This window comes from Pogona vitticeps, chromosome 2 (genome assembly GCF_051106095.1).
Source record: "Pogona vitticeps strain Pit_001003342236 chromosome 2, PviZW2.1, whole genome shotgun sequence".
NCBI classification, from domain to species: domain Eukaryota; kingdom Metazoa; phylum Chordata; class Lepidosauria; order Squamata; family Agamidae; genus Pogona; species Pogona vitticeps.
In genome coordinates this window covers 194556230-194571050 of record NC_135784.1, presented here as the reverse complement: position 1 = coordinate 194571050, position 14821 = coordinate 194556230, and the positions used below count along the sequence as shown (strand labels likewise).

At 40.6% G+C, this 14821-nt stretch overlaps 1 protein-coding gene across 1 annotated transcript; it reads left to right on the top strand.

The window, feature by feature from the left end:
- The first annotated feature begins 10753 nt into the window (after positions 1-10753).
- On the top strand, positions 10754-14230 carry LOC110091407 (olfactory receptor 10AC1-like). Its single transcript, XM_020815527.3, has one exon. The coding sequence runs from the start codon at positions 12312-12314 to the stop codon at positions 13302-13304; it is 993 nt and encodes a 330-aa protein (XP_020671186.3). The 5' UTR covers positions 10754-12311; the 3' UTR covers positions 13305-14230.
- The last annotated feature ends 591 nt before the right edge of the window (positions 14231-14821 follow it).

Here is a 14821-nt window from a genome sequence, read left to right as displayed (position 1 = left end):
ATTCATCCAGTCCAGCTTTTCGCATGATGTATTCTGCATAGAAGTTAAATAAGCAGGGAGACAATATACAGCCTTTTCGTACTGCTTTCCCAATTTTGAACCAATCAGTTGTTCCATATCCAGTTCTAACTGTTGCTTCCTACCCCACATATAGACTTCTCAGGAGATAGATAAGGTGGTCAGGCACTCCCATTTCTTTAAGGACTTGCCATAAGTTTGCTGTGGTCCACAGAGTCAAAGGTTTTTGCATAGTCAATGAAGCAGAAGTAGATGTTTTTCTGGAACTCTCTGGCTTTCTCCATAATCCAGTGCATGTTAGCAAATATTAGCAATATAGCCCTATTGTATTCCTTCAACATGTAATAAAGCTTTTTTTAAAAAACCTCTTTGCTTCATAACATCTGGTTTTACTCTGACACCTGACCCATTTCCCTGACCACCACTGGGATACAGCAGAGCTTCAAATCATTCCTTTTTTTTCTTTTTTCTTTCAGACAGAAGCCCCCAGACTACAACTCCTAGAAGTTGGGGGATTCTGGATGTTATAGTCCAAAAAAAGAAGAGATTTTCTCCCAAGCTTTGCAACTCTGGATGTGCTACCTGCTACAACATGATTCTAGCAGTACTCCAGTACACCAGTCTTAGCATCATATAGATCCACAGCCCTGCTTGGAGTACATAGTCTCATATTTTTGGATTACATAGAACCAATGTTTTCAGCATTCTGTGCATGCTCACTGAAATCCAGTTGTTAATCCCACTTAGAGCAGACCAACGGAATCAATGGAATTTAGATACATTTTGATTTACCAGGTTCCCATGGATTCTATGGGTCTGCTCCAGTAGAGACTAATAATAAGATCTAGGCTTGTGTCTTCTGAGAAGGAGACTTGAGACTGGAGACTCCCTCAGCAATTATTAGATTGGGAGCTGGGGAAGAACTGATCGTTCAGTGCAACTCTGATAGGAGGCAATGGCTTTAAACAGAACCCTGGAGTGTTCTGGGCCACATCGTAGAAGTGTAACAGTTTAGCTGCTGCAGACTCAGTGAGTACTCCAGAGACTTAGAACTCATCCAAATCAAGCTTTTAATTTGCAATTACAGTCATATGTTAATAGACAAACTTTTTAATTAGACCCAGAAGAACTTCATTGCATTTCCTTAATTGATCTCTGTTGGCTCCTTTTAAAAATAAGTTCACAGATACACCTGAGCTAACTTTTGAAATACTGGCAACAGCCAGTAGAGAATTGTCATCACTCCAATATATGGTTCTGGTGTCATAATAAATAAATAAATAAATAAATAAATAAATAAATAAATAAATAAATAAATAAATAAATAAATAAATAAATAAATAAATAAATAAATAAATAACCCTTTTAATATTTCCCTTTTTGCTACCATGTTTCCCTGAAAATAAGACAGGGTCTTATATTAATTTTTGCTGTACAAATGCATTAGGGCTTATTTTCAGGGGATGCTTTATTTTTTTCATGTACAACATTCTACATTTATTCAAATACAGTCATGTCATCTTCTGGCTGCTGCACAAGGGTGTAGGGTGGGGTTTCACTTAAATGGGGCTTATTTTGGGGGTAGGGCTTATATTATGACTATCTTGAAAAATCATACTAGGGCTTATTTTCAGGTTAGGTCTTATTTTAGGGGGAACAGGGTAGTCCAATGCCACAGAGTAGCCATATTATGGCAAAATGAAGAATAATCTGAAATAAAGTAGGGTTGCAAGGAAGGGGCAGGAAGAAGGCCATATTTAAGGTAGAAATATAGTAGTATATGATGTAATAACTGCCAATCACCCAATAATCATGAATATAACTGCTAGCAAAAGAAGTACATTATGGCAATTAATTGTTACCAAACTGCATTTAGCTTCAGGGTTAGTTTACTGATCATAGTTTACCACTCGGATTTGCCAGGCTTTACTCACAAATCCAAGAGTCAGCATACATTATTCTGAAAAATGAAAGTATCATTCTACTGGATATTTTCCTTTTCCTGTACCTACAGATTTATATATTTTTGTAAGTCAATTATTAGTTACAAATCAGATCTCCAACAATATATTGCTATGTTAATTACTCTTGTTCTGTCAGATCCAGCCACACCCTTTGCCAGAACAATTTGTTCAACTTACACGTTATGTAACTTGCAGCAGTTTCTCGCTACGAATTAATGAATCCTCCCTTGGATTTTCGGGCGTGTTCCAGTCTAGTAAGTTGACATGTGCCTGAAAAATCCACAGGGGGGTTTGTTAATTAGCAGTGAGAAGCTGTTACAAGTTACATTATTGTTTCCTGCAGAAGCAACTGTGCAATAGGATTTTGGCAATTGTATAAGTGAAAGGAAAGCTCCTGTCAGCACCAAAACTGTGGCCTTCTGAGAATTACAATTCACAATAGTGCACCCTGACTTTCTGCGTTCCTGGGAGGGGGGGCATGCAGCCCCAGGGCCATGCTTGACTTTTATGCCTGCTGTAAAAGAATCCTCTTTGGGCAGCCATTTTCAATGCTCTCAATACAGCTCCCCAAGAGATGTATGCTCCAATGGGCTGCCGGAATAGAAGCATGCTCCGAACAGGTATATGCTTCAAGGGGCTGTGTGGCGTTTACCCCATGGCCTCTGCCTCTTTCACCAAACACAGAGCTCTCAAGAGTATCCTAACACACCCTTTAACACGCTGCCACCAGTTGACTTTCCTTCGAACATGCCAATAATCTTCTACCTGAGCCAAAGCAGGGTGATCGCTACATACCTCCCCTGTTAATAAGTTTGTTTTATGAGGGGAAACCTAGCAGTTTGCCCTCATAAACAAACACCTAAGTACATGCAAGGATAACAATAACTTACAATACTTATGCATACCTTATAATACCATTTTATCTCTATTATTATGTTTACCGAATCAAACTTACCACTTTAAACATCCAATACAATTAATATAGTTAAAACATTTGCATTAATCACATTAATACAAATTACATTGTATAACCTTCATATCAGTAAGGCTACTCACCATTATTTTTACCATCATTCTAGACCTCTGAATTCATCAACATCTAAACAAACTTTGTACTTTAATCATATTTCATAACTCTTACACAAACAGAACGTTTAATGCAGCATTACAAACTCTGTTATCCACCCGTTAGTCATTTGGTCTTCGAGACCATGTCTCTGCAACCACATTTAAAGATCCTTTGATGTTTTTTAATTTCAAAGTCATAATCTTGGAGAATCAAGGACCATCTGGTCAGTTTGCTACTGTTCCTTTGCAAAGTTCTCAACCATTTCAAAGGTGAGTGGTCAGTGCAGAGGGTAAACTTTCTTCTCCATCTGTACGACTTACGTTACTCCTAGGTCCATACGATAGACAGGTATGGCCTCTCAATGGCAGACAAATGTCTCTCTCATGAGGTTGAAGTCTTCTGCTGGTACAGTCCAGGCCAGCTCCACGTCCAATGCTCAGTGCACCCACACAGCTGAGGAATTCCCAAAAACCAGACAAATTCATTTTAGGTAAAATCTCAAACACGTGGCTTATTTCAGAGGTGTCAAGACTTTCATAATCTGGTTCTATCCTTTTAATTACTAGTTTCTCCTGTAGGGGTTTGCCTCGCAAGATTTTCGTTGCCTTTGCAGCTGCATGAGGAGCCTTCCCATTACTAGTCCCTTCAGCTTTCCAGTACTGTTGTGACACATCTACAGGTCCTGACCATGCTAACTGCAATTCACCCCCCTCTGTGGGTCTCAGCATCCCCACTACGTCCCAGGGACAGAATGCTCTTTCCCGGGCCTTTTCATCACACCAGCCCCTCTGCTTTTCATGAGCATTCCCTGCGATCTCTGAAGACTTTTGCAGACCTACACGTTGGCAAGGGATCGAGATCACTGGTGATGGGCATAACTTAGCTTTAGTTTTATCATTTACGGTTTCACTTGCTTGACATGTATCACAAGCCTGACAAAACTGCTTAACTTGCTGACCCATTCCTGGCCAGTAAAAGTTCCTTGCAACCCTTTGTTTGGTATGCGATATTCCCATGTGAGCTCCAAAAAAATCACTATGCACCTTGCTTAAGATCTTGCTTCTATATTTTTCAGGCACAATAAGTTGTTTGAGGTTTCCATCTCCACACCTCTGAGGTGCAAATAAAACTTCCCTATATAACAGATTGTTATCTATTATATATCTCTCTGGGCATTCAGGCGTTACTGAGGAGGGATTTCCCTTAGCTTTCTCAAAGCCCTGCATAAGGGTGGTATCTTCCTTCTGTTCCTTATCAAATGATAAATTATTAGGGTTTTTCATAAATATAACTTCTGCGATTTCATCCACATCAGTGTTTTCTTTTAAACTGGGGCCTTTCAGATTACTTTCGGAAGTTAGGGATTCCATTTTTCCCCTCACAGATTGTTAACTGCTCTCCCTTGGAACGTTTTACTACAAAAGCACTCCGCACATGCTTGGAGAGATCTAACCCGATCAAACATGGGCCTGCTCCATCTAGAAGTCTTTTCAAAGTTTCCAAGGGACACTACAAAATCACAACCAGGCCCTTTTCATCTTTTTTTTTTTCCTAATGTAGTGGAACAGCTCAAAGTTCAGGTTGCTTGGACAATCTCAGTTGAGAAATGAGGGCTGACAATATCTGTTCACCTTCCTTATTAGCAGGGAAACTTCAAACTTACTTTCTTTGGAACTGTCAGAATTGCTTAACAGTTCTGCAGGAGGTTCTCAAGGGAAGTGCAGTCAAAGTAGGAGGAAACAAAAGGATGGGCCTTTTAATGTGCTGGATATAAACAGCAAGAATTGTGCTGTTGCTGCAGGCAAAGTTATATTCTTGGTGTTGATGAAACAGCAGGATGAGAATGGGGCCCAGGACGCCCTCGCTCCATCTCAGCACAACTGAATGAAAGATAATCACCAAGAGGAGAGGTTCTTATTACTTTCCATAAGCTATATCATCAAGGTAAGGTTTTAAAATAGCACATGTGCCTAGAACCTAGCTGAGGTGCACTGCAACAGAAAAGCATAACGTTTAGAGAAGTAATTAAGGCTACTCGTGCTCATTGCTTTTCCTTTGCAAATTGCTGCCTCAACATTGCATTTAAAAGTGAGAACTCTGGCTGTTATAACAGACTTTCTGTGCTCCATGTAGATTCATTATGTAAGGAAGATATAGGCTGAAAGACACACCTGGGAGTCTTCAGTTCAAACTAGACCGATAGATTAGCGTGTCATTACCAGAACAATTCTCTTTTTTGTTCCTACCTTATTTTTTAAATCAATAGCAAATTTAGAAGGGGTCAATTACAAGGTGTGAACTATTTTAATATTCCATATAAAAAGGTAAAGGTAAAGGTTCCCTTTGACATTTTTTTTAGTCCAGTCGTGTCTGACTCTAGGAGCGGTGCTCATCCCGTTTTTCAAGCTGTACAGCCAGCCCTTGTCCGAAGACAGTTTCCATTGTCACGTGGCCAGCATGACTAGGGAACGCCATTTTATCTTCCCACCGAGGTGGTACCTATTTATCTACTCGCATTTTATATGCTTTCGAACTGCTAGGTTGGCGAGGAGCTGGGACAAAGCGAGCGTGGATTTGATCTTACGACTGCTGGTCTTCTGACCCTGCAGCACAGGCTTCTGCGGTTTAGCCCACAGCGCCACCATGTCCCAATAATATTCCATATACCTTCCATATAATGTATCAGATCTCCTTTCCCCACAACATTGCAAACACACATTTGCCAAAGCAAATTTGTATTTCCCATATTAATGTGGGAGTGGAGAATGATGGCAGGGAGTTGTTGCCTTTCAATGTCAACGCCAGCCAGTGATACTCTGCCTTGTCTAAGCATCCTCCCTCCTCAGTGCTCCCAGTTGTCTGTGATGCATGATTACTCTCTCAACCACAGAAGGCAATGAAGTATTTGCTACTGAGCAAAGTTCTCCCAATTTTTACTGTTCGAAGTGTGTGATGCATGCCTGAATCTGTAAAAGAATCCCATAAGAAAGACATAGTGGCAGTAAAACTAGTGCTTGACATACGTCACTGGTATTGTTTTCTGAGAAACAAAGGGCCAAGCTCGATGTGTCATCCTTCTCATCTAACTGATGTATCTGATGCCCCATATCCTGCAGCAGCTGCTTCTTTTATGCAACCTTTCTAACTCATGGATCAGATCTCAGAAATGTCTTCTTTCTAAATTTCAACTCCCATAAAACCCAGCCCCCAACTGTTCTGGTCTTCAAAGATTCTTATTACTAAGATCTTCAATTTGGCCAAGACGGAACTTAGAAAATTTACTTGAAAGTTGAAGCTACAAAAGTTACTTTTGGAGGATACAGCTCTCTAACTGTGTGGTTACTGCTTGGAAAATAACTTTTCCAAGCTCCCGGGTGGTCCATTGTGAAAAAGTCATTGCAAGGAAATTAAATTACTTTCACAGGAAGCATGTATCGCTTGAATTGCCCTGCCTCATTCACTCAATTTTATGGGAGATCCAGAGACAAATAGTGCTTTTGAGTGGAGGCAACTTGCTACTACCAGCCAAAAAGTATTCTGCATCTAGTCCATTTGCCCCCGTTCTGTCATAGATTCTCTTTGGGTACACAGTGGGCAAAGACCAGAGAATTATAAGCTCAGACATTACAATTTAATCAGGACTCCACCCTTCATATCTATTTTCCCCCTACTGATTGTTGACATTCAGTTCTAGGGCAAGACATGTGAAAAACAAGGTAGGAGAGACAGGATTATTTCTTTAGATGAACTATTTCTCATGACTTTTATTTGATGCCTACTCTCTTAAGATCTTATACATATATATTGCCAGACATCTATCCTGGCCGTATTGCAGATATGGTGAAATAATAACAACAGAGATAACCATGTGGTCCTTTACACAATCCAAATGTAGATGAGGTGATACCTTTATTTAGACCAGTGGTTCTCAACCTTTGTTACTCGGAAGTTTTTGAACTGCAACTCCCAGAAACCCCAGTCAGGACAGCTGGTGGTGAAGGCTTCTGGGAGTTGCAGTCCAAAACTCCTCAGTAACCCAAGGTTAAGAACCAGTGAATTTTAGACCACTAAAAAGCAAACATTCAGTGCAAAGTATCAGGAATCAAATTCACTTCATCTGGCATAGGGTAGAAAAATTATAAATGAATGTCCCAGAATGGTCTGCCAGCATATTGCCTGAGGTGAGCTGAGAGCTTGTCTCACCCAGTTTAGGTGGGTTTCTGTTTTTGTTGTTGTTTTGTTTGTTTGTTTTAAGTGCCTTCCACCTGTTGTCATTTGGTTGAAATTTTCCACTCAGCCTCCAGGTTAAGAGGCAGTCTCTGAATGTACCCCCCATTTTGCCCCCTCATATTGCCTGTTTTGGAAATCAATTTTCTTTTTTGGCTGGGTTGAGGGAAGAAAAATGCCACACAGGAACTCAGGCCACCCTCATCCTAAAGTTGGGATAAGTTTTGGTTTCGCTCACCAGGTAATAAATAGCTTCAAGCAATATGCCTGGCAGACCTCTGCCATAAGCATTTTGAGACATTCATGTATAATTTTTCTGTCCGATGCCTGGTGAAGTGAATTTTATTCACAAAGGCTTGTGCTGAAAGTTTGATATTCAGAAGTCTAAATAAAAGTATCACTGCTTTTACATTCGGATGGTGAGATAAGAAGTTACCTATAATGAATTTTCTGTAAGAATATTGTTTTAAATATTTGTTTAAAATACTAAAATTTGCTTTTAATATTCTTATATTTCTATTTTTGTTGTTGTTGAAGATGTTCTGCCCAAATTATTTCCCTCATGACATATGCATTATATATACCTTCATCTCTCCTGTTAGCTGTCAGACTATCTGGCAGCCTTATTAAAATCTGCGCTTTCTCTCTCTCTCTGGATAACTAACTCCTTTCTGTTATGAGACTGAAGGGCAACCTAAAGGCAGTATTCCATCTGAAAGGAATCTGTCTGCTTCATGCCAAGTCTTTCTGCGTCAAGTTATCATTGTAGCAGGTCCCCAGCATTTTTTGTTCTTTGTTGCTGAGCTTGACTTTCAAGCTCAGCACGTTAAAATAGCATATAAAATGCAATTATACAATTAATTCTAAACAACAGATTTCCAAGATGGCAATACTAAAAAAAACAACCCCTCCAAAGTAAATCTCATACAAACTCCAAAGTAAATCTCACTGAGTTACAGTGTGTCTTATTCCCAGATGAATTTAGAACTGCAATTTAATGGACGATGCCCTGTTGTTAGTGCAGTAATCATTGAAGGTCGAGGGAAGGACCTTCTCTCTGGCCCTATTCGCGTATTACTATTTGAGTACTTTGCCCACACAAACACAGAAAGCACTCCAGCCTCACCCTCTTCTATCTCCAGTTTCATTGGCCTCAGTGTGTGAAGGGTGACAGGATTAAATGGGGAAAACTCTATGATCTGGGGTGGCTCTTTGGGTGAACTGGAATCCAGGAAAACCGAAGGTCTTAGATTCATGTGGACTCTCCCAATGCAGAGAGAGAACTCTTCTCTTTGGGCTTGCACACTGTGTGAGACAGGAACAGCAGCAGTGATGATGCATGTCGCTTTGGAGCCCTGCCATGCCCACCACAAAGAGAGGGGAGGAGGACATGGAAGAGGAAGAGGAGGATGGACGCGGTAGCTTTCTTCACACACCACACACCTACGTACCTCAGCATTACCTTATCCAACTCTGACAATAATGTCTCCAGACTGAGGGTCCTTCAGGTGGAGGAATTATGGTGAGGGGTGACCAAACATTTGCCAATCTTTTTGATTAACCCCTCCACAAATGCCTCAGCATTATTCCCAGAATTGACTGAGGAATGGCCAAGGTGTGCAAGAGGACAGTGGTTCCCCCCTCCCTGTTTCCTTTCCAGAAAGCTTTGCAGGCATGGGGATTACCTGTGGTCTTTGGCTTATTTTCTCTACTGTGTAGCATCTCCTTTAAGAAAGCTAAAATTTCCACATGGAGAGAAAAAGTTTCACTTCAGAGAAATCTGTTTCTAGAAGAAGTGCTCCCTCAAGTGGCAAAAAAGTAAAATTGTAAAAACATGTCAAAAGGACTCAGAGTGTGTCCTCTGGGTTGTCTTCAAAATGTAAACAACACCTTCTTTTTCACGTCTAATTCTGGAGTCACACATAATAAAGCAGGTCACTGTTGTTGAGGAGAAAACACTATAGGAGCATGAAAGATACATTTCTTTGAACATGTGTTTCAGGCCTTTGTGTCTTGTTTATCTGAGCTGTTCAGTTCCATGTGTGAATACAGTAATGTACACATGGAATTCATAAAGCATGGCCACATGAAAAATCGAGCAAAGGGCTTCTTTGCCGTAAACAGATGTGGAACAGATGTGGAAAAGAAGGAATTATCGTAGGTGTAGCTTCTCATTCAGCAGGTGCCACTTGAAATTCCCTCTTCTTGGTGAAATATGCTTGTCACAGTTGCTTCTCCCAGGGAGTTTGAACTCAGTTCAGAAAATAAGCTAGGTCAGGAGAGGAAGAAAATCCTTCAAACAATCAAGAGTAGTAAGAGATGGGGAAGCAGCTCTGTTCTGTTTCTCAATTTGGTTTTGTTTTGTTTTAACACAAGAAATACATTCCACCCATCAGGCTTCATGTGAGCAAAAAATTGTTCAGAACTGCCCGATTGTATGCAACATTTCTGTAATTAGCTAAAGATTAAAAGGGAAATTTCAGATAGCAGTCAATATATTGCTACACAAATCAGCAATAATCTTTGCCAGTGGTTAAGGTCCTTTTATGATGTTTGTTTCTGATCAGCTGTGGGCAGCAATGTTTGTTTACAATGTCCATTGAAAGTTTCCGGTTTGCATGTCATTTTACTTATTATTTGCTACTTGGAAATTAGTGGTAAACAGTTGCCCAATTTCCCCTTGAATAGCCTTTGGGATAGGGAGCATCCTTGAACATCCAGTGGGATGGGTTTAATTATTATTTTCATGCATTTTTTTCTTCTTCATTCTTAAACAAAAATAATATATTTTGTCATGGAAAAAAAGCAAGTCATCACAAATCTCATGGAAAAGAATCTGATGCTTGTACAACTTGAAGGATTCAATTCAGATGGGATGTGGTACAGTCATCTCATGCAAATTTTGAATTCTCAGGTTATATGTGAAAGTTTCCCTGTATGTGAGGTTCTATGTATTAGATGTTTGCTGGAAGATTTTTCATGTGGAGGGAGATGATTACACGGGGTGGGGGAGGATGTCAGGTTTTCAAACCCTTTGGGGCTGCTTTTCTGCAAGAATTTTATACTCTGTGTTGTTTTCAATTTTCCCGTTTTTGATTTTACTGTGCAACGCTTTGATATAATGACAAAGTTTATGATTATTATGATCACTAGTCAATTTAAAATTTGGAGTCTGCACTTTAAACCATCAGGAGAGCCATCTTCAGTATTTTGCCAGCTATTATATATATTCTACACCAACCATTCTCAGACCGTTTTTGGCCATGGACAATATGAAAGAAATATAAGCTGAATCAGGATTGTATAAATCCTATAACAAGTCTTATAAGGTGGTGTGTGGAGAATAGTTTCCAACCTATGGCCTCCTTCAAATGTTCCCGGGTGCTCCGATATTGCTGATCACTGATATTCTGCACTTGCCTTACAGAAGCTGGAGTTAGGGTGGTTATCTGTCCTTTAGTTGGAGAGCTTTTTTTTCCTTTTGGTGATATATATCCTCCTTTTGGCAACATATATGTAAGTAGCCACCCTACTCCCACTGAGTTTCCCTGGCCGAGCAGAGATCTGAATACAAGTCTCTTGATACTTGTACAGAATAGTATGGTACAGGTGGCTGTAGATTTATTGAATTATTCCCATATTTCTCTTCCATTGGCTGCCTATCAGGGCAGAGACATATTTTAAATTCCTTGTCTTGATATTTAAAGCCCTGTGTTTTTCTTGTCCTAATTATTTAGTGGAGAGGGTTGTATGGTATACTTCTCTTAAGAGGAATCAATCTATAGATTCTGTACTTCTGGTGGTGCCTTGGACTAAGGTGGCAAAATCCAGGCACTGAGTGTTCTCCCGCTTGGCGAATGCCAAGTGAAACTCCCTCTCCCAGCACGTTTCTATGGAACCAAAGCTGAACAAATTTAGGCAAGGTTTGAACACCTTTCTGTTCAACTTGGAACCATAGGTGTTGGGTGGAGAGAGAGGACAGTGACTGGTATATCTTGACCTGAACTAGCTAATTTGTTTTATGAGTAGTTGTTAGCCACCCAGCGTGGCCTGGTTGCCAAATGGAGCAGGGTGTAAATCCAATAAATTAAATTAAATTAAATTAAATTAAATTAAATTAAATTAAATTAAATAAATAAATAAATAGATAGATAGATAAATAAATAAATAAATAAATAAATAAATAAATAAATAAATAAATAAATAAATAAATAAATAAATAAATAAATAGTTTAACTCTTCTTGGATATCTGCTCATTCCAAAGAGTATTATGTCAAATGATCATAACACCCGATGATCTGATGATCTTAACACCTGAGCCGGCTCATAGTGGGAGATACGGTCTTTGAGATAGCTTGGACCCAGGCCATTTAGGGCTTTGTAGGTTAAAACCAGCACTTTAAATTGTGCCCGGTAACTGACTGGCAGCCAGTGGAGCTGCTGTAACAGGGAGGTGGGGTGGGGGGGCTATGTGATCTCTGTAACCAGTCCCAGCAATCTGGCTGCTGCGTTTTTGAACTGTTGAAGTTTCCTGACACTTTCCATCGGCAGCCTCACATAGAGCACATTACAGTAATCTAGCCAGGAAGTAACTAGGGTGTGTATCATAGTGGCCAGATCAGATCTCTCAAGAAATGGGCGTAGCTGGCACATTAGTTTTAATTGTGGAAATGCACTCCTGGCCACCAGGTTCAGGGATGATTCCAGGAGTACCTTGAAGCTGTGCACCTGTTTTTCGATGGGAATGTAATCCCATCCAATATCAGCTGTATCCCCATTCCTTGATCTGCCTTTCAATTGATCAGGAGCACCTCTGTCTTGTCTGGATTAAGTTTCAGTTTATTCACCCAACTACAGTATAGTAATAAGTGTCTAATCTCTAGCTTTCCTGTACATGAGTTGATAACAGAAAATGTCTATTTACAGGGTGATGAGGACCAGGCAGTAACTGTCAGCCTATCTCTCTCCTGCTCTTTCTCTGTTCTGACTTGGCTTCCCATTCCTTTTCTTGCAGGTATAACGTGGAAGCTGCATGGAGAAGAGTAATCTCACAACATCTGGTACTACCATGGAGTTCCTGCTGGTGGGGTTCTCTGACATGATCCATCTGCGGGCCCTTCTCTTTTTCATCTTCTTGATGGTGCATTTGGTGACTCTGGCATGCAACCTCCTCATCCTTCTGGCAGTGGCTGCTGAGCCCTCCCGTCCTCCTATGCTTCTTTTCCTCTGCCAGCTCTCTGCCATTGAGTTCTGTTACACCCTCGTTATTGCTCCCAAGGTCCTGGCTGACCTCACAAGCCCAGGGGGGCGCTGCATTTCTTTTGTGGGCTGTGCTGCCCAAATGCATTTCTTTGTGGCTCTCGGTGGGTCTGAATGTTTCCTCCTGGCAGCCATGGCCTATGACCGTTATGCAGCCATCTGTCGGCCCTTGCACTACATGGCCATGATGAGCCAGAGCTTCTGCTTTCAGCTTGCCGTCTTCTCTTGTCTCGGAGGCTTTATAGTATCCTTGGGGCTGACGGTGGCTGTCTTCCGCCTGCCCTTCTGCAGCTCCCATCGTATTGATCATTTCTTTTGTGACATCCCTGCTTTACTGCACCTGGCCTGCACAAGGAGCTATGCCAGTGAGCTTCCCCTTCTGGGAGCCTGTGTGACCCTTCTCCTCATCCCCTTCCTGCTCATCTTTACCTCCTACATCTGCATCATGGCAGCTGTGGTAAGGTTTCGTGACTCCGCTGGCCAAGGCAAAGCATTTTCTACCTGTGCTTCACACCTGACTGTCACACTCTTACACTATGGTTGTGCCACCTTCATGTATGTCCGACCCAAGTCCAGCTATTCATCTGGCCAGGACAAGATGGTGGCTCTTGTGTACACCAACATCACCCCTTTGCTTTATCCTCTGATTTACAGTCTCAGGAACAAAGAGCTCAAAGGAGCTCTGAGGAAGCTGCTCCGAAAAAGATTAACTCTCTCGAAATGGAATGCATTTAACAGCCGTCCTGCACAGTTTCTCAAACATTAAATTGAATACAGTCTAGAAATTATGAGAACAAATGCTTCCTATATGTTGTAAAGGATAAATAAATAATAGAGCCTTAAATGATGGCCCATCAGAGATATAATCAACCTGTTTTTGCTGCCTGCAAAACAAGGAAATTGTCACATGATTGGTGAACTGATGTAAAGTTAATTTTCTGTCTCTAACTTGGTGGGTAACAGATAGTGCAGTGGCATGTGTGTCTGTAACAAATATTTATTAAGAGAATAATTATGCAATCCTATTCAAGTCTATGCAGAAGTAAGCCTTGCTGAGTTCTGTGGGACTTATTCATAGTTTTAGGCCAACATTCTGTTGTATGAGCTATGCTTGCAGAAGGGTGGCAGTGTCACTGGCAGGTTGAGATTTGTGTGTCATTAGCTTCATTGTGTGCAAGCTCTGGGAGCCACTGGACAGAAGAAGGAAGTCTTTAATTAGAAAAAAAATCTCCCCTGCTGGTGATGTCTTATGAAATAGGATTTTATTTTTTGACCATAGTATTTTACCTGAAGTGGCTCTGTTTTGTTTTTATTCAAATGTTTTTTTAAAAAAATAACTACACATACACTTGTGTTTTTTTTTTTTTTTTGTCTGTCACATCTAGGGCTGATGTCATTACCTAGCATCCCTGAGTTGACTCCAATTTATGGTGACCCAAACAGGGTCTTCAAGATATATGTGATGTTTGAGGAGTGATTTAACATTGACACCCATATTGAGTTTCCATCAGAGATTTGAACACAAACCTTCTAAGTCCAACTCTATCCACTACACTACACTGGCTCTTGTCCACTGTGAGAAATTACAGCAGTGGCTATCCCTATTCATCTAGCACTGCTTAGAGCACCATTGTCCTTCATCACCAAGGGAATCCAACAAGGGTTGAGGGGCCTCCCAGCAAAAGGCCCTTTGCACTCTCGAGGCTGCTGTAAATGCTTCATTGTTTTTCCTTAAATGCAAAGATCTTAGGGGTCTATTTGATAGGCAGAATCTGGACATTTTACCAAAATGTCTCTCATCTTTTAGATGAATATCCAGCTATTTCCTAAGCTTTCTAGGCAATTTACCTATAATTTACTAATTTGCTTGGCCATTACCTGTTAACCAACTTTACCAGCTTCAGTAACCCTTTTCCATTTGAATCTAAGTTTCTGAAGATTCTTTTGGACAGTAATGCAGTAACAATATATAAACGTTTCACAGAATAACAATTTACAGAGAACTGTATCAATAAGGTTCTTGTGGAGATTGTTTTTACATTAGCTGAAGGCTGTGATTGCAGCCATTACCTTTCAAACAGGGGCATCATACTGGAAATATATGACAAGGTCGCTTCCCATTCTTGGGGCACCAGTATGTGGCGTGACAACATCCTTGGCTCCTCTCACAATAGTCTTTCTGCTTGAATTTGATGCAAACACTGAGAAAAGTGAACACCAAGCATCAGCAAAACATTAATTTGTTTTTTTCAAGTAACATAAGCAGCTGTCCTGGATGTAAGT